The 27,233-nt window shown below is 46.5% G+C and overlaps 1 protein-coding gene across 4 annotated transcripts in view; it reads right to left on the bottom strand.

Moving 5' to 3' along the window:
- LOC110500891 (actin filament-associated protein 1) overlaps window positions 1-27,233 on the bottom strand; it is a 158,934-nt gene that overhangs the window by 72,874 nt on the left and 58,827 nt on the right. The window contains exons 1-3 of one of the 4 annotated variants that reach the window (XM_036958233.1): window positions 17,455-18,068; window positions 3,253-3,381; window positions 2,534-2,616 (exon numbers count right to left, since the gene is read on the bottom strand). In XM_036958233.1, the coding sequence (XP_036814128.1) occupies window positions 2,534-2,616; window positions 3,253-3,381; window positions 17,455-17,506 (264 nt within the window). In that variant the 5' untranslated portion in view covers window positions 17,507-18,068. Of the gene's footprint in view, window positions 1-2,533; window positions 2,617-3,252; window positions 3,382-17,454; window positions 18,069-27,233 lie in introns of those variants that run through there. The other 3 variants (XM_036958232.1, XM_036958235.1, XM_036958234.1) reach the window with 3 other exon arrangements.

The raw sequence follows: 27,233 nt of genomic DNA, 5'->3' as shown, positions 1-27,233 counted from the left end.
TATTTTTGAACCATTCCATTGTAGATTTTGCTTTATGTTTTGGATCATTGTCGGAGACAAATCTCCATCCCAGTCTCAGGTCTTTTGCAGACTCCATCAGGTTTTCTTCCAGAATGGTCCTGTATTTGGCTCCATCCATCTTCGCATAAATTTTAACCATCTTCCCTGTCCCTGCTGAAGAAAAGCAGGCCCAAACCATGATGCCGCCACCACCATGTTTGAGAGTGGGGATGGTGTGTTCAGGGTGTGTTGCTTTTACGCCAAACATAACGTTTTGCATTGTTGCCAAAAAGTTCCATTTTGGTTTCATCTGACCAGAGCACCTTCTTCCACATGTTTGGTGTGTCTCCCAGGTGGCTTGTGGCAAACTTTAAACAACACTTTTTATGGATATCTTTAAGAAATGGCTTTCTTCTTGCCACTCTTCCATAAAGGCCAGATTTGTGCAATATACAACTGATTGTTGTCCTATGGACAGAGTCTCCCACCTCAGCTGTAGATCTCTGCAGTTCATCCAGAGTGATCATGGGCCTCTTGGCTGCATCTCTGATCAGTCTTCTCCTTGTATGAGCTGAAAGTTTAGAGGGACGGCCAGGTCTTGGTAGATTTGTAGTGGTCTGATACTCCTTCCATTTCAATATTATCGCTTGCACAGTGCTCCTTGGGATGTTTAAAGCTTGGGAAATCTTTTTGTATCCAAATCCGGCTTTAAACTTCTTCACAACAGTATCTCGGACCTGCCTGGTGTGTTCCTTGTTCTTCATGATGCTCTCTGCGCTTTTAACGGACCTCTGAGACTATCACAGTGCAGGTGCATTTATACGGAGACTTGATTACACACAGGTGGATTGTATTTATCATCATTAGTCATTTAGGTCAACATTGGATCATTCAGAGATCCTCACTGAACTGGAGAGAGTTTGCTGCACTGAAAGTAAAGGGGCTGAATAATTTTGCACGCCCAATTTTTCAGTTTTTGATTTGTTAAAAAAGTTTGAAATATCAAATAAATGTCGTTCCACTTCATGTTTGTGTCCCACTTGTTGTTGATTCTTCACAAAAAAATACAGTTTTATATCTTTATGTTTGAAGCCTGAAATGTGGCAAAAGGTCGCAAAGTTCAAGGGGGCCGAATACTTTCGCAAGGCACTGTATATTTTAAATTTTGATTTAACACTTTTTTGGTTACTACATGATTCCATAATTGTTATTTTATAGTTTTGATTTCTTAACTATTATTCTACATTCTAGAAAATAGCTAAAATTAAGAAAAACCCTTGAATGAATAAGTGAGTCCAAACGTTTGACTGGTACTGTAAGTATTCAGACCCCTTACTCAGTACTATTGTTGAAGCACCTTCGGCAGTGATTACAGCCAATTCTTATTAGTTAAGACTCCTCAAGCTTGGCACACCTGTATTTGTGGAGTTTCTCCCATTCTTCTCTGCAGATCCTCTCAAGCTCTATCAGGCTGGATGGTGAGCATCACTGCACAGCTATTTTCAGGTCTCTACAGAGATGCTCGGTCAGGTTCAAATCTGGGCTCTTGCTGGGCCACTCAAGGACATTCAGAGGCTTGTCCCAAAGCCACCCCTGCGTTGTCTTGGCTGTGTGCTTAGGGTCATTGTCCTGTTGGAAGGTGAACCTTTGCCCCAGTCTGAGGTCCTGAGCCCTCTGGTGCAGGTTTTCATCAAGGCTCTCTGTACTTTGCTTCGTTCATCTTTCACTCAATCCTGACTAGTCTCCCTGTCCCTGCCACTGAAAAACCTCCCCACAGCATGATACTGCCGCCACCGTGCTTCACCCCAGGGATGGTGCCAGGTTTCCTCCAGAAGTGACGTTTGGCATTCAAGCCAAAGACTTCAATCTTGGTTTCATCAGACCAGATAATCTTGTTTCTCATGGTCTGAGAGTCCTTTAGCTGCCGTTTGGAAAACTCCAATTGGGCTGTCATGTGCCTTCTTCCATTTAATAATGATATAAGTCACTGTGTTCTTGGGGACCTTCAATGCTGCCAAATGTTTTTGTTTTGGTACCCTTACCCAGATCTGTGCCTCGACACAATCTTGTCTCAGAGCTCTACGCACAATTCCTTCGACCTCACGACAGTGCTCTGACATGCACTGTCAACTGTGGGACCTTATATAGACAGGTGTGTGCCTTTCCAAATCATGTCCAATCAATTAAATTTATCACAGGTGGACTCCAATCAAGTTGTAGAAACATCTCAAGGATGATCAATGGAAACAGGATGCAACTGAGCTCAATTTTGAGTCTGATAGCAAAGGGTCTGAATAATAATTGTAAATAAGGTATTTCTGTTTTTTATAGTTAATAAAATGTGCAAAAATGTTCAGTTTGTCATTATGGGGTAGTTTGTGTAGATGTTTTATTTAATCCATTTTAGAATAAGGTAAAAAATCAAATAAAAAGTCAAGGGGTCTGAATACTTTCCGAATGCACTGTATGTGACGTAAAGGTTGTGATGTCATAGGTCAGAGAGTGAGCGCGATGGTGTGTGAGGTGGTCTTACGAGCCAGGGGTGTGGGATCTCAGGGAGTGGCATCTGAGGGGGTGCAGAAAGGCTGCTGTGGTCCTCTGACTTGAACGAGGGCTCTGAGAGAGGAAGACAGAGAGATCGAATTACAATCAACAAACATAAAATGCAATGGCATGGATTAGGTATGATGATAATGGCAATGAGGTAGAGTATGTGGATTGAGGGTATGAAATGGCTGTTGGTCCGGGTGAGAGTGGAGTGAGATTATGTAAAGGTTGTGTGATGGTGAAGGTTGTGGTTTTTAATGTTGAGGATCGTGTGGAAGATGTAGGAGATGTGAGAGTGGAGTGAGATTGTGTAAAGCTTGTGTGATGGTGAAGGTTGTGGTCTTTAATGTTGAGGATCGTGTGGAAGATGTAGGAGATGTGAGATTGTGTAAAGGTTGTATGTAAGATAATGTTACAGTCACTTTATCCCTACCTACAGTATATGTACATACTGTGTGTACCTCAACTACCTCGTACCACTGCACATTGACTCAGTACTGGCACCTCGTGTGTACAGCCAAATTATCGTTACTCATTGTGGATTTATTCCTTGTGTTATTATCATTATTTGACTATTGACTATATTATTATTTTCTCTCTACATTTTTTGGTAACGGTCCTGTAAGTAAGCGTCTCACTGTCAGCCTGTTGTTTACGAAGCACGTGACAGATACCACTGTATTTGATAATAGCTGCGGTTGTAACCTTTAGCGGTGAGGACCCTGTGAAGGATGTTGGAGATGAGCATCTTCTTCTCCCTGACCCCAGCGCTCAGATATTCCCTGTCCAGCAGGTCCAGGAACAGACGAAGCTCACACACCAACTCCTCCATGGCTTCAAAGAGACAAAAACATTAAAAAACGCAGTGTTAGAATGTTAGACATCATCAGGGGTTGATGGCAATGTGTTAGTTATGGATACGCACTAAGTTATGTGTATGAATGACATCATTGAGTTCAACAATAATGGCAATACAGTTACAACAGCCCCCTTCCTGTCTGAGGAAACAGAAGAACACCGCAGTTGTTATGCAGAAACCTTCTGTAAAACATTCACAGGGTTAGATACAGATGGAGAGGTAAACCCAGTGTTAGAAACAGATGGAAAGGTAAACCCAGGGTTATATACAGATGGAAAGGTAAACCCAGGGTTAGATACAGATGGAGAGGTAAACCCAGTGTTAGAAACAGATGGAAAGGTAAACACAGGGTTAGATACAGATGGAAAGGTAAACCCAGTGTTAGATACAGATGGAAAGGTAAACACAGGGTTAGATACAGATGGAAAGGTAAACCCAGTGTTAGAAACAGATGGAAAGGTAAACCCAGTGTTAGAAACAGATGGAAAGGTAAACACAGGGTTAGATACAGATGGAAAGGTAAACACAGGGTTAGATACAGATGGAAAGGTAAACCCAGGGTTATATACAGATGGAAAGGTAAACCCAGGGTTAGATACAGATGGAAAGGTAAACCCAGGGTTATATACAGATGGAAAGGTAAACCCAGGGTTAGATACAGATGGAAAGGTAAACACAGGGTTATATACAGATGGAAAGGTAAACCCAGGGTTACATACAGATGGAAAGGTAAACCCAGGGTTAGATACAGATGGAAAGGTAAACCCAGGGTTATATACAGATGGAAAGGTAAACCCAGGGTTAGATACAGATGGAAAGGTAAACCCAGGGTTATATACAGATGGAAAGGTAAACCCAGGGTTAGATACAGATGGAAAGGTAAACACAGGGTTATATACAGATGGAAAGGTAAACCCAGGGTTATATACAGATGGAAAGGTAAACCCAGGGTTAGATACAGATGGAAAGGTAAACCCAGGGTTATATACAGATGGAAAGGTAAACCCAGGGTTAGATACAGATGGAAAGGTAAACCCAGGCTGGCACTGGTACAACACCTGAGGAATCTCCCTCCCTGCCGTCAACGCTGATTTATAGCTCTGGGAAAATACACCTTTACCCCTCTTCATACAGTAGCAAAACAATAGGCACAGCCCATATAAATGCATAGCTGAAGGTTTAGGTAAGGGTGTGTGTGTGTGTGTGTGTGTGTGTTGGTGTGTGTGTGTGTATATCTCTCTCACTGGGAGTGAAAAAAGGGTATGGTTCTCTCAGGAAATGTTACGGATCGCTTCACATTGAGTTTGTAGGGGTGCTATGAGGGTGTTATGCACTGCACATCAATACAGAACCAGGCTGTAGATAAAGAACACCCCTATATCTTCCATAGTTCAGCCCTTTGAGTTCCAGTAGAGCCTGTCATAAACATGAGATTATGTAATTGCTGAGGTTGGCAGGTACAGTCTCCGCTGTTGACATGACCTTACAAGTTGTAGTTGGTTAGCTCATCATATAATCATAGGTCCTATCTGTGGTTAGTTCTGCAGAGAATTCACCAGAACCCCATGAAGACAAGAAACACAAAACACACACACACACTCATGATGGAACTATCTGTATCGTCTACCACCTCCAACATCAGAATTCCTCACAGACAATGCCGGTGTATTTTGGATGATTCCATGAAATCAGTTTAGTTAAGGAACTATAGTGGTGTTGGGGAGGTATATTTTGATACACATACACACACACACACACACACACACACACACACACACACATATACAACAGTATGTGGACACCCCTTCAAATGTATGCCCCCGTGCATGAAGCGAGGTCCATACAGAAATCGGTGTGGAAGAAATTGACTGTCCTGCGCAGAGCCCTGACCTCAACCCCATTGGACACCTTTGGAATGAACTGGAACGTCGACTGTGCACCATGCCTAATCGCCCTACATCAGTGCCCGACCTCACTAATGCTCTTGTGGCCTTCCCAGAAGATTGGAGGCTGTTATAGCAGCAAAGGGGGGGGGGGGGGGATCAACTCCATATTAATACCCATGATTTTGGAATGAAATGTTAAGACAAGCAGGTGTCCACATACTTTTGGTCATGTAGTGTACTATCGAGTTATGCATTATTTCATTAGGTCCAGGACGACACCATAACAAAAATAAAAACACGCAGACCAACCTGCTGTATGCCTAATAATGTCTGTTATAGCTTAGAAAAGACATGTGACTCCAGATGACAACATAATGATCTTTGTTTCTAACATTTAGGGCTGTTTTCCTAAAGTTAAATCTGCTTTGTGTTTTGTTTCCTTGCCACAAAACCAACGAGTATTTGCAATACTGGTATCGTCCCGGCCCTGTATGTCATAGTAAATTATAACGTAACTATAGGCATCCCATCTTAATGTGAAACCTGACGGACAGCCAATGAAACGCTTCGGAATGTTCTTAGCACAGCAGCACATAGTGTTTTGGGCATAGTCTCAATTCACAAAAGTACAGTACGCATTGTTTTTGCCAGACACCTCCAATGATATATTATCTAGTCGGCCCTGTAAAAGCCTGAAGGACCCCCTTGGCTTCAATGAATGATAGTGATGTACAGTTTGAGGAAGGTGGCCCAAACTTTTGATCAGTTGTCTGGCATGGAGATTGGTGCATACTGTTGTCTGGCATGGAGATTGGTGCATACCGTTGTCTGGCATGGAGATTGGTGCATACCGCTGTCTGGCATGGAGATTGGTGCATACTGTTGTCTGGCATGGAGATTGGTGCATATCGTTGTCTGGCATGGAGATTGGTGCATACCGCTGTCTGGCATGGAGATTGGTGCATACCGCTGTCTGGCATGGAGATTGGTGCATACCGTTGTCTTGGATGGAGATTGGTGCATACCGTTGTCTGGCATGGAGATTGGTGCATACTGTTGTCTGGCATGGAGATTGGTGCATACCGTTGTCTGGCATGGAGATTGGTGCATACCGTTGTCTGGCATGGAGATTGGTGCATACTGTTGTCTTGGATGGAGATTGGTGCATACCGTTGTTTGGCATGGAGATTGGTGCATACCGCTGTCTGGCATGGAGATTGGTGCATACCGCTGTCTGGCATGGAGATTGGTGCATACCGTTGTCTTGGATGGAGATTGGTGCATACCGTTGTCTGGCATGGAGATTGGTGCATACCGTTGTCTGGCATGGAGATTGGTGCATACTGTTGTCTGGCATGGAGATTGGTGCATACCGTTGTCTGGCATGGAGATTGGTGCATACTGTTGTCTGGCATGGAGATTGGTGCATACTGTTGTCTGGCATGGAGATTGGTGCATACTGTTGTCTGGCATGGAGATTGGTGCATACCGTTGTCTGGCATGGAGATTGGTGCATACTGTTGTCTGGCATGGAGATTGGTGCATACTGTTGTCTGGCATGAAGATTGGTGCATACCGTTGTCTGGCATGGAGATTGGTGCATACTGTTGTCTGGCATGGAGATTGGTGCATACTGTTGTCTGGCATGGAGATTGGTGCATACTGTTGTCTGGCATGGAGATTGGTGCATACCGTTGTCTGGCATGGCGATTGGTGCATACTGTTGTCTGGCATGGAGATTGGTGCATACTGTTGTCTGGCATGGAGATTGGTGCATATCGTTGTCTGGGAGAGACATTTGATTTAATTAATGAGGTTAAAACACACGCTCATATTTCACTCTGAGCCACGGACAATACTGGGAGTCTCTCCCTCTCTCGATACAAAGAACAACTTTCACACATTCCTGTTTTAATCGTATTATCCTATGAGAGAGGTAGAGGCCAGGAGGGAGAGAGGGGTAGAGACCAGGAGGGAGAGAGAGGTAGAGACCAGGAGGGAGAGAGAGATAGAGACCAGGAGGGAGAGAGGGAGGTAGAGGCCAAGAGGGAGAGAGAGGTAGAGGCCAGGAGGGAGAGAGAGGTAGAGGCCAGGAGGGAGAGAGGTAGAGGCCAGGAGGGAGAGAGAGGTAGGGGGAGAGAGAGGGATATAGAGGGGGGAGACAAAGCCAGACAGACAGACAGACAGAGAGAGAAAAAGAGAGAGGAGAGAAGGAGAGAGAGTCATAAGGCATAACCTAGGACTAAACAAGCACCTCAATATCAGGCTAAAACTTTCTGGTTACTTTCTGCCCTTTAGAAACAGATTCTTGATCAGTTTTCCAAACCCCAGACCAACTATTAGTCATGCTGGACAACGTCATTACAGCAGTCTTGGACCAGTTGTGTAAATGGCAACAACAACAAAAAAAGTGCATGACAGCATACATGGGTTCCAGCCTTTCTTACTGAACACGTGTTGTAGCCAGGAGTCTTCAGAGTTTTGTATTGTATTGGTGAGCTCATGCCTTTGGATAGAGAAAGACTGAATGGTTTAGCCGACTTCCAACAGGGGTGGTCAAAACGCGTGTTAGGGGAGCAACAATATGCATTAAAATCCCAGACGGCTTCAGGGAATTAGAAGTAGGTGGTGTGGAGTGAAGAGGACCACCCTCAAACAATCCTTTAGGGCTATGAACTAAAACAGTAAACCACGCAAACAAACCACCCACTCACTCCCTCGCTCCCCCTCTCTCTCCCTCCCTCAACCCCCGCCCCCCTCTCCCTCCCTCGCTCCCATCTCTCTCTCTTGCTCCCCCCTCTCTCTCCCCCTCTCTCGCTCATGCCCCCATCCCCCTCTCTTCCTCCCTCACTCACCCCCCCCTCTCTCTTTCTCCCCCTCTCTAGCCAACACAGCACTCTACACTAAACACAACTCCCCATGTCAACAGGCTCCGATGCCAAAAGATAGCTTCTGGCTGGGCCTTCCAGAAACACTAAACCCCCTCTTGAGTCAAGATGTGAACACACCTACAGGAGAATGTCTCAGTTCGGAGGGCAGTCATGATTCTTGGACCAAGCAAGAGAGGTAAAGGGTTGTGAGGAAGATCACGGGGGCCAGAGGGTTGACATGTTAGGTTCTAGGTGAACATGTTAGGTTCTAGGTGAACATGTTTGCGTCTAGGTGAACATGTTTGCGTCTAGGTGAACATGTTAGCGTCTAGGTGAACATGTTAGGTTCTAGGTGAACATGTTAGCGTCTAGGTGAACATGTTAGCGTCTAGGTGAACATGTTAGCGTCTAGGTGAACATGTTAGGTTCTAGGTGAACATGTTTGCGTCTAGGTGAACATGTTAGGTTCTAGGTGAACATGTTTGCGTCTAGGTGAACATGTTAGCTTCTAGGTGAACATGTTAGCTTCTAGGTGAATATGTTAGCGTCTAGGTGAACATGTTAGCTTCTAGGTGAACATGTTTTGGTCTAGGTGAACATGTTAGGTTCTAGGTGAACATGTTAGCGTCTAGGTGAACATGTTTGCGTCTAGGTGAACATGTTAGCTTCTAGGTGAACATGTTTGGGTCTAGGTGAACATGTTAGCGTCTAGGTGAACATGTTTGGGTCTAGGTGAACATATTAGCGTCTAGGTGAACATGTTAGCGTCTAGGTGAACATGTTTGGGTCTAGGTGAACGTGTTAGCTTCTAGGTGAACGTGTTTGGTTCCTTGTGAACTTGTTTGCTTCTAGGTGAACGTGTTAGCTTCCAGGTGAACGTGTTATCTTCCAGGTGAACGTGTTCGGTTCCAGGTGAACGTGTTCGGTTCCAGGTGAACGTGTTCGGTTCCAGGTGAACGTGTTCGCTTCCAGGTGAACGTGTTCGGTTCCAGGTGAGCGTGTTAGGCTCCAGGTGAACGTGTTAGGCTCCAGGTGAACGTGTTAGGCTCCAGGTGAACGTGTTAGGCTCCAGGTGAACGTGTTTTCGGACAAGGTCTTGTTTGGGCCTAAATCTATAGTTGAACTTGAGACCGTCTACTTTCAGTGACATAAACACCAGTCTTCTTTTTAAAATGAAATGCTGCAGTGCCCTAATTTAAAATGGACTGACTGTATACACCCGCCCACCATACTTTCTTTAGTGTCTGTCTGTCTATCAGTTGTTTGTGTGATGTCTGACAGGTCCTTAAACGCTGCTCTACCTTCTCCTGTGACTTTGATGATAGGCCCTAGGCGTTGTGGGTATGTTTAAGAGCTGGTCCTGACTTGAAAGGCTGTCACGTCCCCAGACTAAACACAACAGACGTGTGTGCTACAGACAGACACCATTTATAAATAAGAGACAGAGAGAGAGAGTGATAAATGCACAAATACACGCCCACAAACTCAGGACAAGAAAATAAATCGGATGTTTTTATCTCTCACCTTAGAGACTGCATTTCCCATAACAACGTGTCACTACTTTATTGAGACACACTAAGTGATAGGCAACCTACCTACAGATGTAGGATCTTAATTTGACCACCATGTTGTTTCAGGATATGTCCTGCACATCAGCAAAAGCAAACTTGTAGTATTCAAGGTTTACAAATGTCCATTCATAATAATCCACACAATAATTCACATTTTCTGTTACTGCAGGATTATTTTTCCTATTGTGAGAAAGTGGTCAAATTAAAAGATCCTACGTCTGTATGCACAACTCAACGAAACCCCTCAAAGCACAGGAAGAACAGTGGGTGTATTTAGACAAATTAGAGAGAGCACCATCATCATCCATCCTATAACCAGTCTCTAATGGGTACTACAACTACTAATCTAAACCATATATCATGTAGGTTAGATCATAAAGGTTATGTAATCTGACAAATCTGTTTGAGAAACCTGAGCCAAGCTTCTGAGGGAGCACTGGCGTTCTTGGCTCATTTCAAAGTACCAAGCAGTAGTCTGCTGCTCCACTTTGATGTACGATGATGGATCCCGCCCGGACTCCATGTGTTGACTGAGCTAATGGGCATGAGATACTCCAGACCTGGACCAATGACAGGTTGTTTATATGTGCACTGCACCCATGACCCACTAGACATAGTTTGTGTGCAGTGCAGGTAGGCTTGAGTTTACTATTCCATAGAACGTCAATCTCAATCAGCTAATGCTGTATATAAAGTGTAATTGTGGGATATAGGGTACAACCACATAATATGTTGCTTTGTGGGAAGAATGTTGCACTTGGACGGTGGTGACGTTAATTGGCGTGGTTTATGGTCTGGCATCATCATGGTTACCCCCCTCGCGCCAGTCGCCACCACACAACAGGGCATCGCTGGCTCCTTATTTTCAACCCCAACACACACAAACACGACAGCCTGGCTCTTCCAGATGACCCCCCCCCCCCCCCTCCTTCTGCCCTGGGCCCGGTTTCCCAAAAGCATCTTAAGGCTAAGTTCATCGTTAGAACCTTCATAGGAGCATCATTAAATCTCCACGCTGCTTCCCAAACCATCATTTTTAACGTTGCACTTGAAAACGCTCGTAATATAACCCGTGCCCCAGGCCACTCGTAGATCAGCTAAGTGTGTCGTTAGATGCTTTTTTTGCCCTCCCGCGTCACTTTATACACAGAAGATCCCCGCTAAACAGAATCACATGGTTTATCCGTCTCTCTGTTATGGCTGATAAATTCAGAACAAAGTTGAGTAGAAATACAAAGTTACCAGTGTCTTTGCAATTGATACAAACACGCAATGTAGGCTATAAAAACATGCTTTAAATGCAAACCCGAGAAGACTGCATTAAAATCTAAAACGGTAGGCCTGTTTCAATCATATTGAAATAAATGTGGCGTTCCATCAATTGAGTTCTATTTTTCTACTTGTTTTTCTTTCACCTTTATTTAACCAGGTAGGCTAGTTGAGAACACCTTTATTTAACCAGGTAGGCTAGTTGAGAACACCTTTATTTAACCAGGTAGGCTAGTTGAGAACAAGTTCTCATTTACAACTGCGACCTGGCCAAGATAAAGCAAAGCAGTGCGACACATACAACAACACAGAGTTACACATGGAATAAACAAACGTACAGTCAATAACACAATAGAAAAATCTATGTACAGAGTGTGCAAATGAAGTAAAATTAGGGAGATGAGGCAATAAATAGGACATAGTGGCAAAATAATTACAATTTAGCAATTCACCACTGGAGTGATAGATGTGCAGAAGATGGATGTGCAAGTAGAGATACTGGGGTGCAAAAGAGCAAAATAAATAACAATATGGGGATGAGGTAGTTGGGTGGGCTATTTACAGATGGGCTATGTACAGGTGCAATGACGTGTGAGCTGCTCTGACAACTGATGCTTAAAGTTTGTGAGGGAGATATGAGTCTCCAGTTTCAGTGATTTTTGCAGTTTGTTCCAGTCATTGGCAGCAGAGAACTGGAAGGAAAGGCTGCCAAAGGAGGAATTGGCTTTGGGGGTGACCAGTGAAATATGCTGGAGCGCATGCTACGGGTGGGTGCTGCTATGGTGACCAGTGCGCTGAGATAAGGCGGGGCTTACCTAACAAAGACTTATAGATGACCTGGAGCCAGTGGGTTTGGCGACGAATATGAAGCGAGGGCCAGCCAACGAGAGCATACAGGTCACAGTGGTGGGTAGTATATGGGGCTTTGGTGACAAAACAGATGGCACTGTGATAGACTACATCCAATTTGCTGAGTAGAGTGTTGGAGGCTATTCTGTAAATGACATCGCCGAAGTCAAGGATCGGTAGGATAGTCAGTTTTATGAGGGTATGTTTGGCAGCATGAGTGAAGGATGCTTTGTTGCGAAATAGGAGGCCGATTCTAGATTTAATTTTGGATTGGAGATGCTTAATGTGAGTCTGGAAGGAGAGTTTACAGTCTAACCAGACACCTAGGTATTTGTAGTTGTCCACATATTTTAAGTCAGAACCGTCCAGAGTAGTGATGCTGGACGGGCGGGCAGGTGCGGGCAGCGATCGGTTGAAGCGCATGCATTTAGTTTTCCTTGCATTTAAGAGCAGTTGGAGTCCACGGAAGGAGTGTTGTATGGCATTGAAGCTCGTCTGGAGGTTTGTTAACACAGTGTCCAAAGAAGGGCCAGAAGTATACAGAATGGTGTCGTCTGCGTAGAGGTGGATCAGAGAATCACCAGCAGCAAGAGCAACATCTTTGATGTATACAGAGAAAAGAGTCGGCCAGAGTATTGAACCCTGTGGCACCCCCATAGAGACTGCCAGAGGTCCAGACAACAGGCCCTCCGATCTGACACACTGAACTCTGTCTGAGAAGTAGTTGGTGAACCAGGCGAGGCATTCATTTGAGAAACCAATGCTGTTGTGTCTGCCGATAAGAATGCGGTGATTGACAGAGTAGAAAGCCTTGGCCAGGTCGATGAATACAGCTGCACAGTATTATATTTTATCAATGATGGTTATGATATCGTTTAGGACCTTTGAGCGTGGCTGAGGTGCATTGTTGGTTAGTGTCTGTAATTTGTCTCAATATATTTCATGATGTGTCACCTAACATGCACAATGATGTGCCAAGTCTGTAGTATTGTGCATTTGTATTGGGTAAGTATTACAATAAGCCGCCTCCATATTTGCAGCCATAGGTGTTAATATCTCTCTAGAAGCTGATCCGTCGTCAGTACTGTGAAATAATACTAATGTTAAGGAAAGATTTGAATGGAGAAAGCTGATCCGAGAGCAGTGCTCCCCAATCTTTCGATCCTACCGGTATCGACACATGCTCTAACGACGGACTTAACGACCATTCTCTGCCTTGTGTTTTGGGAAACACATGTTACATCTTCGGGCCGTTGTAGGAAAGATGCATTGTTAAAACACTCGTAAACCTAAATTCCATCGCTATCGGGGAAACCGGGCCCTAGTCTGTTTGGATTGGGTTGGCACTTCCCTTTCTCACTCCCTCCCTCCTTCCAGGCTCCTTTCCTCTCTCCCTTCCTCCCTCGGTCTGGGTAAACTGAGTGCCTTAATTCCTGGGTCTGAGTCGGCACATTCCCTCCAGGCAGTCCACACCCACGCTCCGAGAGAGGAAGCCCGATCTCGCGGTGTCCAGAGCGGGGAAACACGCCACCTGCATTGTGCCTCTGGAACTCTCTCTCTCTCTGGGGCCCCTGTTTGACCCAGAATAGTTAACCTGGGGACTATTTCAGTAGATTACAACATTGCACAGCAATCAGATTTAAATGGGTAGAACAACCATGACTCTCGTGACAGCACGTTGCATCATATTTACACATGAATAAGCACATATACTCTGAAGACCAAATTCGGGCCTGCAGGCCACAAACACCACAATCAAAAGGCTCAACATCATATCAAACCATGGTCATAAAAACGCAATAAACCTTTAATAAACCACTCTTGCTTTTGAGTCCTTTCCGCTGAGAAGCATACACATGTACTGTAAGATGAGAAGAATAGTGGAGGCGTTAGTTTAGGATGAGAGCGTTCTCTATCGTGGTCTGTAATTACCAGGGCTCTGTCTGTGTTCCACAGGGCATGACAAGGGAACATCACCGTGGTTTATATCATCTCATCAGTGCCAAACCTATAGAGAATGATAGAGACCTCTAGTGGCCAGAAGGCTATTTTAGCATGGGCAGCGCCATTGAGGGCGCTCCACCATGCTTCCGCCATTTTAAAGTAGTCAAATAAGTCAACTGAGTGGGCATTCCTATGAGTTGTATCCTCAATGGCGCTGCGCATACTGTCACAGACGCTATAATAGCGCAGCTATAAAGATTAGTCCTCTATCTATCTCTATGGCCAAACCACAAACATCTGAGTCAGACTGATCGACTGATGTACTGCTCAAAACCTCATCTGAGAGATGGGAAGTTGGATTCTGTAGTTCAGAGAGAGAGAGACGGGGAACAGAATGAGGGGAGAGAGAGGGAAGTAGGGGAGCAAGAGACAGAAAGAGACAGAGAGTGAAACTCCTCCATTATGTGTAAGAGGATAATTACAAAGCACTCAATCTGAAACCAAACCACAAAGAGGGGGATGGAGTAAGGAAAGGAGAGGAGGAGAGTGGTTAGAGGCTCTGGATTTTGGTTGGACTCATCTTTCTTAGAGGAATGGAAGGATGGAGGAGACTTGGTGGTGGTGCAGGAAGGATGGAGGAGACTTGGTGGTGCAGGAAGGATGGAGGAGACTTGGTGGTGCAGGAAGGATGGAGGAGACTTGGTGGTGCAGGAAGGATGGAGGAGACTTGGTGGTGCAGGAAGGATGGAGGAGACTTGGTGGTGCAGGAAGGATGGAGGAGACTTGGTGGTGCAGGAAGGATGGAGGAGACTTGGTGGTGCAGGAAGGATGGAGGAGACTTGGTGGTGCAGGAAGGATGGAGGAGACTTGGTGGTGCAGGAAGGATGGAGGAGACTTGGTGGTGCAGGAAGGATGGAGGAGACTTGGTGGTGCAGGAAGGATGGCATTCCATCCTGGACTGTTGTAAAGTCACCAGCCAATTGCATTCAACCAATAAACAAAGAAAGCCAAAGAGGATAAGGAGGCAGATAAGAGGACCATTCATTTTCCCATCTCATACTTAACGCTTGTGGTAAAGATAGAGCCATCCATGTATTGGCCCAAAGCCAAGTTATCTACCATGACATTAAAATTCAAGCCACTTGCCCTTTGATTGACGGCTCCTAACCAGACAGTCTTTGAGGTGTTTATTCCCATTAGACTCCACCCAAACACAGACCACAACCACCCTTTCTTCTCCCATCACTTCCATGTTCAGCCATGTCGTTGTTTTTATTCCAAAAGCCACCCTTGTGCCCCTCCCTAAATCAACGACCCCACATTTGGCTGAGACAGAACCCACCCTAACCCTGTAACTCTGGTAGTTCCATCCAGACCACCTTAATCTTTGCCCCAGACAGACAAACTAACTAGCTAACCGGCTCATCCTTTTATGTAGGCTGCTAAGCCTATTACATCAGGCTAGTGGTTAATGAGAAATGATGAACAACACTTGTAGTCGTTATTGCCCCGAGGATATTACCAAAGAGTGGCAGAAGTAGTCTTTTATAATGACTCATACTGTATGCATTTGGAGATTATATCAGATGGCCATGCAAAGCCAATGTTACATCAACTAAAAGGGTCTTGGATTTGTATTGGATAAGGGCGCAGTTACACTATATGATGGTCACACCATATGACAGTCATACTGAATGACAGTTACACTGTATGACACAAGTCTCATATAAATCTGAATCAAGGCGGTCGGTCACATAATGGCTCTTCATCACATTGGTTTTCCAATGTGCATAAGGCTATTAACAGGCGAGGGAGAGGGGCTAAAGGTCTCCAATTAGTGTTGGAATTAAACTATCTGTGACTGAATGCAAGTTCAATGATTGACTTTGGTGAGGGATTATAAAAATAAATGAATCTCTCTTCTCCTCTTCGTTGGATCGGGTTTTCCTGCTGTTGAAAGGTGTTCCCGATGGATTTTCTGACACGTGAAAGCCTTTAAAAATCCATCATCATTGGGGTGCTGGGTGGGGTATCCCTTTCCCCTAAAACCAGAACCAAATGGGCCAACCAACGAAGGGGGCTAAAACACTGACACCATGCCCACATCACAGGCACCCAACGCGGTGCAAATTAATGCCACATCGTCTGAGGGTTTCCGACCGAGGGGAAAACTACAATAATAAACAGCAATAAACACATTAACACTCCATTCGTATTGCTCTCAAACAGCACCTCGTAAGAGTTTATAAACAGGGACTTGCTGAAAGAAATGCATTTATTTCTAAGTGCCAAGCTAGTTGCCTGCTGCTAGTACCCCCACTGGTGAGTAGGCTGATCGCAATACAAAAACCTAAAAACACCCTAGCTGTCCCAGCCCTCCAGCCAAAACACACTTGTCACATTCTCACGTGGCGTGGATTTGAGATTACAGCGTTACTACACAATAGTTCTGTCGGGAACGCCACCACATGTGAAGCCGGACTACGTCGCGGAGCTCCCTGATACCACGCAGCTGCCAACCCAAGTAGGCTGGAAGAGGCTAACGCTGGAGCCAGGCTGTGTTATTGTAAGGATACAGTCTCCTGCAGACAAACAAGAGATATGGAGCCACTTGGTGTTGTCAAACCACGACTATGTTATTGACCTCGGGGAAAATCTTAAATGACCTCTTGGTTGACCTTAAGTATGTGGTCCTATGTAACACATGAGTTGTAACACCATGGCAACCTTTGAGTAGCACCCCGCAATAATGTGTGTAAAGTAATATGATACAAAAATAGCTTCATTAGTGTAAAGCAAGCTTAATATGACACTAACTTTGATTTCAAATAAGACTTGTACATAAACATAAGCATTCCACGGTTGCTATAGAAACTAATGTTGCCCTAATTAACTGGTGGTACACTAGCAAAGGTAATGCCTCCAAATCGCTGAGCCCGTAAAACGCATGTCCAATAAAGCACCCCAAGTGCGCTTCCCTGGATAAAATGTGTCCCCGGTCACTTCGTCCAGAGTAAGTGGGCGGCAGCTGCGCCCAGCTAGAGCAGAATCCAGTGATTATCATGCGGGACTGCCTGGACGCCGTAAGGGCTGCTATTCATCAGTGTAGTTGGCTTGAGGGAGGGTAAAGGACGGGGAAGGCTCAGGTTGCAACCTGCTAGGCTACTACAGTCGCAACGCATAATTCCATGGACAACAAAACCATGATCCCAACGACACTTTCAGGAGCCGGCGGTGGTCAGCAGTCTTTCCAGCCTCCAGCTCGCAGCAACCCCCTGTGTGTCTCTCTCCGTGTCTCAATTATGAGAAGAAACATAACTGTATAAAGAACTGTATTCATTAGACGACTTCATTGTAGCAAAGCTGAAATGACATTTTACAATGCAGGATGATAATGATAAACAATAATGCATTGTTAGTATTAGGATATACATTGTTATAAACCATTCATTGTCGTGACAAGATATAATCAATTCCCCCTATCCGCTGCTTTTCACTTCCAGTGAGCGTGTTGCCTATTGAACCGTTTCATTTTAAAACCAACAGACTATCAAGGGGTGATTGTAAATATATTTTTCAGATACATATCAATAATTTCAGCGGCCAGTTGTTGGAGCCACTGAAACAAAGCGCATGATAACGTTAAAATAGACACTCACCCCTGGAAGCGAACAAAATGGGATCGCTCCGCATCGTGGCTTCCCAGCGCATCTATTCCCCAAACAGCAAACGGAATCAGGCGCGTTCCCGGCAGCTGCCGAATATCAATACAATCCCTCTCCCCACCCGGCAGCGGCCAACGACCGACCCTCGTCTGTTTATCCGAGGATAGATTTTCCCCGCGATACCAGCTTTGAATAGCCTTTCTTTACGGTGACCAACCGGCAACGTCTCCGGTCTCGCGTATCCTTTCAAACTTTTCTCCGGCTCTTTTCTCCTCCTCTTCCCTTTTTGCTTCCTTCCTTCCGTCCTCCTCCCTCTTTCAAAACTCTCGATAGTCAAACTGCCTGTGCCTGCATGTCCTGTTCGGCTCAGAAACTGAGCGGATCTTGTTTGAATGCTTGCATCTGCAGTTTTGCACCACGGTGCTGGCAGGCAACTATAATATAGAGAGCTAATCGTGTCTTATCAGCAAGTGCGCCGAGGGAAGACTGCGCTTTAAAATCTGTCCCCTTCACTGTTTTTCTGTATCTCCTTCTCTCTCTTCGCTGTAAAACGAGACGCAACTGTTTCTCTCCGCCCAGCGCTCTCTCTGTCTGGAAGTTTGCAGTTAGCTCAGGAAAAAAAATAAAAACACGTACGGCCAGAGAGGACTAGCCCCACTCTCCCCCTTTTGCTCTGCGACAGATGGGATATTGAACTCGGGCTGGCTCGCCCCTAGGGATGGGGGAAATCGGCAGCTTATGGTAATAGTAGGTAATTAAGGACCGGTCGCGTCTGTCCCTGTACCCCGCACACCCCCGCACGTACAGGGGCCGAATCGTGAAGTTTTGTGTCCTGTGTCCGAAGGGGAGAACAAAAGCCAGCCATGACAGATATGAAGGAGAGTGCGGCTCAAATTGCAATACACGGATACATACATACAGTAGCAGGCCATCTACCTCCTCCAACTCAAGACTCACCAGTGTAGAATAGCTTAGGTAGGTATGCTATGGAAACGCTGAACTGAAAAGTTATACCATGTGTACATTGACACATATGAAACCAAGTCATATGTAATTAAGGTCTTTGTGGACTATAAACTAAACACTTGCGGGTGTGTGCCTTGCTATCCCCCCAAAAATCCAACCTGACCTTCACTTCTACTGTACGTTAGTAGAGCAGAGTGTTGGGTTAGGTAAAATTGCCAGAAAAGGACTACCACACACATTTTGTGTTCGGAGCTGATTTCCTTAGACAGGCCTGTTAAAAGCTTTTATCTCAATCACATCTCACTTTGCTGGTTCAAGAAACAATAAAAATGTAAACACACTATTGTAAAACAGGTTCACAGCAAGACAGGTTTACAGCAAGACGGGTGGCAGGTTTACAGCAAGACAGGTTTACAACAGGACAGGTTTACAGCAAGACAGGTTTACAACAGGACAGGTGGCAGGTTTACAGCAAGACAGGTTTACAACAGGACAGGTTCACAGCAAGACAGGTTTACAACAGGACAGGTGGCAGGTTTACAGCAGGGCATGTTTACAGCAGGACAAGTTTACAGCAGGGCAGGTTTACAGCAGGGCAGGTTTACAGCAAGACGGGTGGCAGGTTTACAGCAAGACAGGTTTACAACAGGACAGGTAGCAGGTTTACAGCAGGGCATGTTTACAGCAGGACAGGTTTACAGCAGGGCAGGTTTACAGCAGGACAGGTTTACAGCAGGACAGGTTTACAGCAGGGCGGGTTTACAGCAGGACAGGTTTACAGCAGGACAGGTTTACAGCAGGGCAAGTTTACAGCAGGACGGGTTTACAGCAGGGCAAGTTTACCACAAGACAGGTGGCAGGTTTACAGCAAGACAGGTGACGGGTTTACAGCAGGGCAAGTTTACAGCAGGACAAGTTTACAGCAAGACAGGTGACGGGTTTACAGCAGGGCAAGTTTACAGCAGGGCAAGTTTACAGCAGGGCAGGTTGTGAGACCTGTAGTAGATCCGACGTGGCATTCCTTACAGTTAGTGTATGCTGTGCATTATGGTATGTAGTCCCAGATGCCCCTTAAGTGGGTTAATTACTGTACAGGAAAGTAGTGGAAGGAGGAGTGCTTTTTGAGTTGAGAACAGACTTTAGCTAGTAGGGAAAGGGGGTTGTACAGAGGAGGCACGGGGGGCTGCCTTAAATTGACATCCACATCTTTGGCGCCTGGGAAACAGTGGGTTAACTGCCCTACTCGGGGGCAGAATGACAGATTTTTACCTTTCCAGCTCGGGGATTCGATCCAGAAACCTTTCGGTTACTGGCCCAACCCTCTAACCACTAGGCTACCTGTAGTAAATCATATGACCAATGGGAGGAGTGCTTGTTGAGTTGAGAGCAGACTTTATGAAATAAAATTGCCAATGCAGATTTTACATTTTTATTTAACTAGGCAAGTCAGTTAAGAACAAATACTTGTTTACAATGACGGCCTACCGGGGAACAGTGGGTTAACTGCTTTGTTCATGAACAGAACGATATATTTTTACCTCGTCAGCTCGGGATTCGATCCAGCAAACTTTTGGTTACTGGCTCAACACTCTAACCACTAGGCTACCTGCCGCCCCTACACTCTAACCACTAGGCTACCTGCCGCCCCCCCACTCTAACCACTAGGCTACCTGCCGCCCCTCCACTCTAACCACTAGGCTACCTGCCGCCCCTCCACTCTAACCACTAGGCTACCTGCCGCCCCTCCACTCTAACCACTAGGCTACCTGCCGCCCCTACACTCTAACCACTAGGCTACCTGCCGCCCCTACGCTCTAACCACTAGCCTACCTGCCGCCCCTACACTCTAACCACTAGGCTACCTGCCGCCCCTACACTCTAACCACTAGGCTACCTGCCGCCCCCCCACTCTAACCACTAGGCTACCTGCCGCCCCTCCACTCTAACCACTAGGCTACCTGCCGCCCCTCCACTCTAACCACTAGGCTACCTGCCGCCCCTCCACTCTAACCACTAGGCTACCTGCCGCCCCTACACTCTAACCACTAGGCTACCTGCCGCCCCTACGCTCTAACCACTAGGCTACCTGCCGCCCCTACACTCTAACCACTAGGCTACCTGCCGCCCCTACACTCTAACCACTAGGCTACCTGCCTCCCCTCCACTCTAACCACTAGGCTACCTGCCGCCCCTCCACTCTAACCACTAGGCTACCTGCCGCCCCTACACTCTAACCACTAGGCTACCTGCCGCCCCTCCACTCTAACCACTAGGCTACCTGCCGCCCCTCCACTCTAACCACTAGGCTCTACCTGCCGGCCCTACACTCTAACCACTAGGCTACCTGCCTCCCCTACACTCTAACCACTAGTCTACCTGCCGCCCCTACACTCTAACCACTAGGCTACCTGCCGCCCCTACACTCTAACCACTAGGCTACCTGCCGCCCCTACACTCTAACCACTAGGCTACCTGCCGCCCCTACACTCTAACCACTAGGTTACCTGCCGCCCCTACACTCTAACCAATAGGCTACCTGCCTCCCCTACACTCTAACCACTAGGCTACCTGCCGCCCCTACACTCTAACCACTAGGCTACCTGCCGCCCCTACACTCTAACCACTAGGCTACCTGCCGCCCCTACACTCTAACCACTAGGCTACCTGCCGCCCCTCCACTCTAACCACTAGGCTACCTGCCGCCCCTACACTCTAACCACTAGGCTACCTGCCGCCCCTACACTCTAACCACTAGGCTACCTGCCGCCCCTACACTCTAACCACTAGGCTACCTGCCGCCCCTGCTTCAGAGAGGAAGCTGAGCTGGAGGGTGATGAAAGATGGACCCGTTTACACCAGTGTTAAAGATGTGGTGCAATGGATGGGAGGAGGTGTGTGGGTGTTGTGTTTCTTTGAATGTGTGTTTGAGGCAGAGAGTGTGTACAAGACAGGAGGATATGCTATAGTGTGACCATGCAAGGTGTCAACCTTTAACCTGAAATGAATGCACAACCTGAAGTGTTTCTGCGCACATGTACACACGTTGTACATTATCTGTATACTAGTTGTATACTAGTTGTATACTAGTTGTATACTAGCGACGGATTGTATCTTTTGCATCAACTCTTTCTTGGCTGATCTGGGCTTTCTGAAAGTCAGTGTTGATGTCAGTGTTTGGCTGCATGACAACGATAACCTAATGGACACACACACACACACACACACACACACACACACACACACACACACACACACACACACACACACACACACACACACACACACACACACACACTTGTACCCCCACTCTTGCACTGCAGCCATGAAACTGTTGTCAGTGACACCCTGCTGTCTCCACACTGTTACTATAAAATATAGGATTTCCCCATCTCACAACACTGGGTGTTACTACACATTGTCACTATTAAAATATAGGATTTCCCCATCTCACAACACTGGGTGTTACTACACATTGTCACTATTAAAATATAGGATTTCCCCATCTCACAACACTGGGTGTGGCTCCATCTCTATATACTTCCCTCAACAGTGCTGTGTGTGTGTACACGTTTCTACGTGTGTGTGTTGGGGGGTTGGAGTTGAGTGAACTACGTAGTCTATCGACCGGAGTCACATGTCCAGAACACACGTTAGGCTCTATGCAAAACATCCGTGACACAAATAACCTTTTCTCTCCTCCAGATTCATTTATTGAATAAAGGACACAGATTTGGGGGTTGAGGCACAACACTGGCCTTGTCCCCCGTCTGTAGACCTCTACGGTCTGTAGAGTGGTAAGAACCCAGACATGCTGGCTCACACTAACCCTCCCAACCCTGACAAAGAGTCTGTCGTCCTGCAATACGATGACATGACGCTTTGGGGGGGAAAAAGAGAAAAGAAGACATGTTGAGAGAAATAGAGTGAACGATATGTGATGGGTGAGAGAAAGAGATAAGAGGGAACGTAGGAGAAAGCATGTCGGGGATAGTGAGGGAGAGAAAGAGATAGAGGGAACGTAGGAGAAAGCATGTCGGGGATAGAGAGGGAGAGAAAGAGATAAGTTACGTAGGAGAAAGTATGTTGGGGATAGAGAGGGAGAGAAAGAGATAAGAGGGAACGTAGGAGAAAGCATGTCGGGGATAAAGAGGGAGAGAAAGAGAGAGGGAACATAGGAGAAAGCATGTCGGGGATAGAGAGGGAGAGAAAGAGATAGAGGGAACGTAGGAGAAAGCATGTTGGGGATAGAGAGGGAGAGAAAGAGATAAGAGGGAACGTAGGAGAAAGCATGTCGGGGATAAAGAGGGAGAGAAAGAGAGAGGAAACGTAGGAGAAAGCATGTCGGGGATAGAGAGGGAGAGAAAGAGATAGAGGGAACGTAGGAGAAAGCATGTTGGGGATAGAGAGGGAGAGAAAGAGATAAGAGGGAACGTAGGAGAAAGTATGTTGGGGATAGAGAGGGAGAGAAAGAGATAGAGGAAACGTAGGAGAAAGCATGTCGGGGATAGAGAGGGAGAGAAAGAGATAAGTTACGTAGGAGAAAGTATGTTGGGGATAGGGAGAGAGAGAAAGAGATAAGAGGGAACGTAGGAGAAAGCATGTCGGGGATAGAGAGGGAGAGAAAGAGATAAGAGGGAACGTAGGAGAAAGCATGTCGGGGATAAAGAGGGAGAGAAAGAGAGAGGGAACGTAGGAGAAAGCATGTCGGGGATAGAGAGGGAGAGAAAGAGATAGAGGGAACGTAGGAGAAAGCATGTCGGGGATAGAGAGGGAGAGAAAGAGATAGAGGGAACGTAGGAGAAAGCATGTCGGGGATAGAGAGGGAGAGAAAGAGATAGAGGGAACGTAGGAGAAAGCATGTCGGGGATAGAGAGGGAGAGAAAGAGATAAGAGGGAACGTAGGAGAAAGCATGTTGGGGATAGAGAGGGAGAGAAAGAGAGAGGGAACGTAGGAGAAAACATGTCGGGGATAGAGAGGGAGAGAAAGAGATAGAGGGAACGTAGGAGAAAGCATGTCGGGGATAGAGAGGGAGAGAAAGAGATAGAGGGAACGTAGGAGAAAGCATGTCGGGGATAGAGAGGGAGAGAAAGAGATAAGAGGGAACGTAGGAGAAAGCATGTTGGGGATAGAGAGGGAGAGAAAGAGATAAGAGGAAACGTAGGAGAAAGCATGTCGGGGATAGAGAGGGAGAGAAAGAGATAAGAGGGAACGTAGGAGAAAGCATGTCGGGGATAGAGAGGGAGAGAAAGAGAGAGGGAACGTAGGAGAAAGCATGTTGGGGATAGAGAGGGAGAGAAAGAGATAAGAGGGAACGTAGGAGAAAGCATGTCGGGGATAGAGAGGGAGAGAAAGAGAGAGGGAACGTAGGAGAAAGCATGTTGGGGATAGAGAGGGAGAGAAAGAGAGAGGGAACGTAGGAGAAAGCATGTTGGGGATAGAGAGGGAGAGAAAGAGATAGAGGAAACGTAGGAGAAAGCATGTCGGGGATAGAGAGGGAGAGAAAGAGATAAGTTACGTAGGAGAAAGTATGTTGGGGATAGGGAGAGAGAGAAAGAGATAAGAGGGAACGTAGGAGAAAGCATGTCGGGGATAGAGAGGGAGAGAAAGAGATAAGAGGGAACGTAGGAGAAAGCATGTCGGGGATAAAGAGGGAGAGAAAGAGAGAGGGAACGTAGGAGAAAGCATGTCGGGGATAGAGAGGGAGAGAAAGAGATAGAGGGAACGTAGGAGAAAGCATGTCGGGGATAGAGAGGGAGAGAAAGAGATAGAGGGAACGTAGGAGAAAGCATGTCGGGGATAGAGAGGGAGAGAAAGAGATAGAGGGAACGTAGGAGAAAGCATGTCGGGGATAGAGAGGGAGAGAAAGAGATAAGAGGGAACGTAGGAGAAAGCATGTTGGGGATAGAGAGGGAGAGAAAGAGAGAGGGAACGTAGGAGAAAACATGTCGGGGATAGAGAGGGAGAGAAAGAGATAGAGGGAACGTAGGAGAAAGCATGTCGGGGATAGAGAGGGAGAGAAAGAGATAGAGGGAACGTAGGAGAAAGCATGTCGGGGATAGAGAGGGAGAGAAAGAGATAAGAGGGAACGTAGGAGAAAGCATGTTGGGGATAGAGAGGGAGAGAAAGAGATAAGAGGAAACGTAGGAGAAAGCATGTCGGGGATAGAGAGGGAGAGAAAGAGATAAGAGGGAACGTAGGAGAAAGCATGTCGGGGATAGAGAGGGAGAGAAAGAGAGAGGGAACGTAGGAGAAAGCATGTTGGGGATAGAGAGGGAGAGAAAGAGATAAGAGGGAACGTAGGAGAAAGCATGTCGGGGATAGAGAGGGAGAGAAAGAGAGAGGGAACGTAGGAGAAAGCATGTTGGGGATAGAGAGGGAGAGAAAGAGAGAGGGAACGTAGGAGAAAGCATGTTGGGGATAGAGAGGGAGAGAAAGAGATAAGAGGGAACGTAGGAGAAAGCATGTCGGGGATAGAGAGGGAGAGAAAGAGAGAGGGAACGTAGAAGAAAGCATGTTGGGGATAGAGAGGGAGAGAAAGAGAGAGGGAACGTAGGAGAAAGCATGTCGGGGATAGAGAGGGAGAGAAAGAGATAAGAGGGAACGTAGGAGAAAGCATGTCGGGGATAGAGAGGGAGAGAAAGAGATAAGAGGAAACGTAGGAGAAAGCATGTCGGGGATAGAGAGGGAGAGAAAGAGATAAGAGGGAACGTAGGAGAAAGCATGTTGGGGATAGGGAGAGAGAGAAAGAGATAAGAGGGAACGTAGGAGAAAGCATGTCGGGGATAGAGAGGGAGAGAAAGAGATAGAGGGAACGTAGGAGAAAGCATGTCGGGGATAGAGAGGGAGAGAAAGAGATAGAGGGAACGTAGGAGAAAGCATGTCGGGGATAGAGAGGGAAAGAAAGAGATGAGGGAACGTAGGAGAAAGCATGTTGGGGATAGAGAGGGAGAGAAAGAGATAAGAGGGAACGTAGGAGAAAGCATGTCGGGGATAGAGAGGGAGAGAAAGAGATAAGAGGGAACGTAGGAGAAAGCATGTCGGGGATAGAGAGGGAGAGAAAGAGATAAGAGGGAACGTAGGAGAAAGCATGTTGGGGATAGGGAGAGAGAGAAAGAGATAAGAGGGAACGTAGGAGAAAGCATGTCGGGGATAGAGAGGGAGAGAAAGAGATAGAGGGAACGTAGGAGAAAGCATGTTGGGGATAGAGAGGGAGAGAAAGAGATAAGAGGGAACGTAGGAGAAAGCATGTCGGGGATAGAGAGGGAGAGAAAGAGATAAGAGGGAACGTAGGAGAAAGCATGTCGGGGATAGAGAGGGAGAGAAAGAGAGAGGGAACGTAGGAGAAAGCATGTCGGGATAGAGAGGGAGAGAAAGAGATAAGAGGGAACGTAGGAGAAAGCATGTCGGGATAGAGAGGGAGAGAAAGAGATAAGAGGGAACGTAGGAGAAAGCATGTCGGGGATAGAGAGGGAGAGAAAGAGATAAGAGGGAACGTAGGAGAAAGCATGTCGGGGAAAGAGAGGGAGAGAAAGAGATAGAGGGAACGTAGGAGAAAGCATGTTGGGGATAGAGAGGGAGAGAAAGAGATAAGAGGGAACGTAGGAGAAAGCATGTCGGGGATAGAGAGGGAGAGAAAGAGATAGAGGGAACGTAGGAGAAAGCATGTCGGGGATAGAGAGGGAGAGAAAGAGATAAGAGGGAACGTAGGAGAAAGCATGTCGGGGATAGAGAGGGAGAGAAAGAGATAAGAGGGAACGTAGGAGAAAGCATGTTGGGGATAGAGAGGGAGAGAAAGAGATAGAGGGAACGTAGGAGAAAGCATGTCGGGGATAAAGAGGGAGAGAAAGAGAGAGGGAACGTAGGAGAAAGCATGTTGGGGATAGAGAGGGAGAGAAAGAGATAAGAGGGAACGTAGGAGAAAGCATGTCGGGGATAGAGAGGGAGAGAAAGAGAGAGGGAACGTAGGAGAAAGCATGTTGGGGATAGAGAGGGAGAGAAAGAGAGAGGGAACGTAGGAGAAAGCATGTCGGGGATAGAGAGGGAGAGAAAGAGATAGAGGGAACGTAGGAGAAAGCATGTTGGGGATAGAGAGGGAGAGAAAGAGATAAGAGGGAACGTAGGAGAAAGCATGTCGGGGATAGAGAGGGAGAGAAAGAGATAGAGGGAACGTAGGAGAAAGCATGTCGGGGATAGAGAGGGAGAGAAAGAGATAAGAGGGAACGTAGGAGAAAGCATGTCGGGGATAGAGAGGGAGAGAAAGAGATAAGAGGGAACGTAGGAGAAAGCATGTTGGGGATAGAGAGGGAGAGAAAGAGATAGAGGGAACGTAGGAGAAAGCATGTCGGGGATAAAGAGGGAGAGAAAGAGAGAGGGAACGTAGGAGAAAGCATGTTGGGGATAGAGAGGGAGAGAAAGAGATAAGAGGGAACGTAGGAGAAAGCATGTCGGGGATAGAGAGGGAGAGAAAGAGAGAGGGAACGTAGGAGAAAGCATGTTGGGGATAGAGAGGGAGAGAAAGAGAGAGGGAACGTAGGAGAAAGCATGTCGGGGATAGAGAGGGAGAGAAAGAGATAAGAGGGAACGTAGGAGAAAGCATGTCGGGGATAGAGAGGGAGAGAAAGAGATAAGAGGAAACGTAGGAGAAAGCATGTCGGGGATAGAGAGGGAGAGAAAGAGATAAGAGGGAACGTAGGAGAAAGCATGTTGGGGATAGAGAGGGAGAGAAAGAGAGAGGGAACGTAGGAGAAAGCATGTTGGGGATAGAGAGGGAGAGAAAGAGAGAGGGAACGTAGGAGAAAGCATGTTG

Source organism: Oncorhynchus mykiss, chromosome 21, assembly GCF_013265735.2.
Source record: "Oncorhynchus mykiss isolate Arlee chromosome 21, USDA_OmykA_1.1, whole genome shotgun sequence".
NCBI lineage: Eukaryota > Metazoa > Chordata > Actinopteri > Salmoniformes > Salmonidae > Oncorhynchus > Oncorhynchus mykiss.
This window is presented reverse-complemented; position numbering and strand designations above follow the sequence as displayed.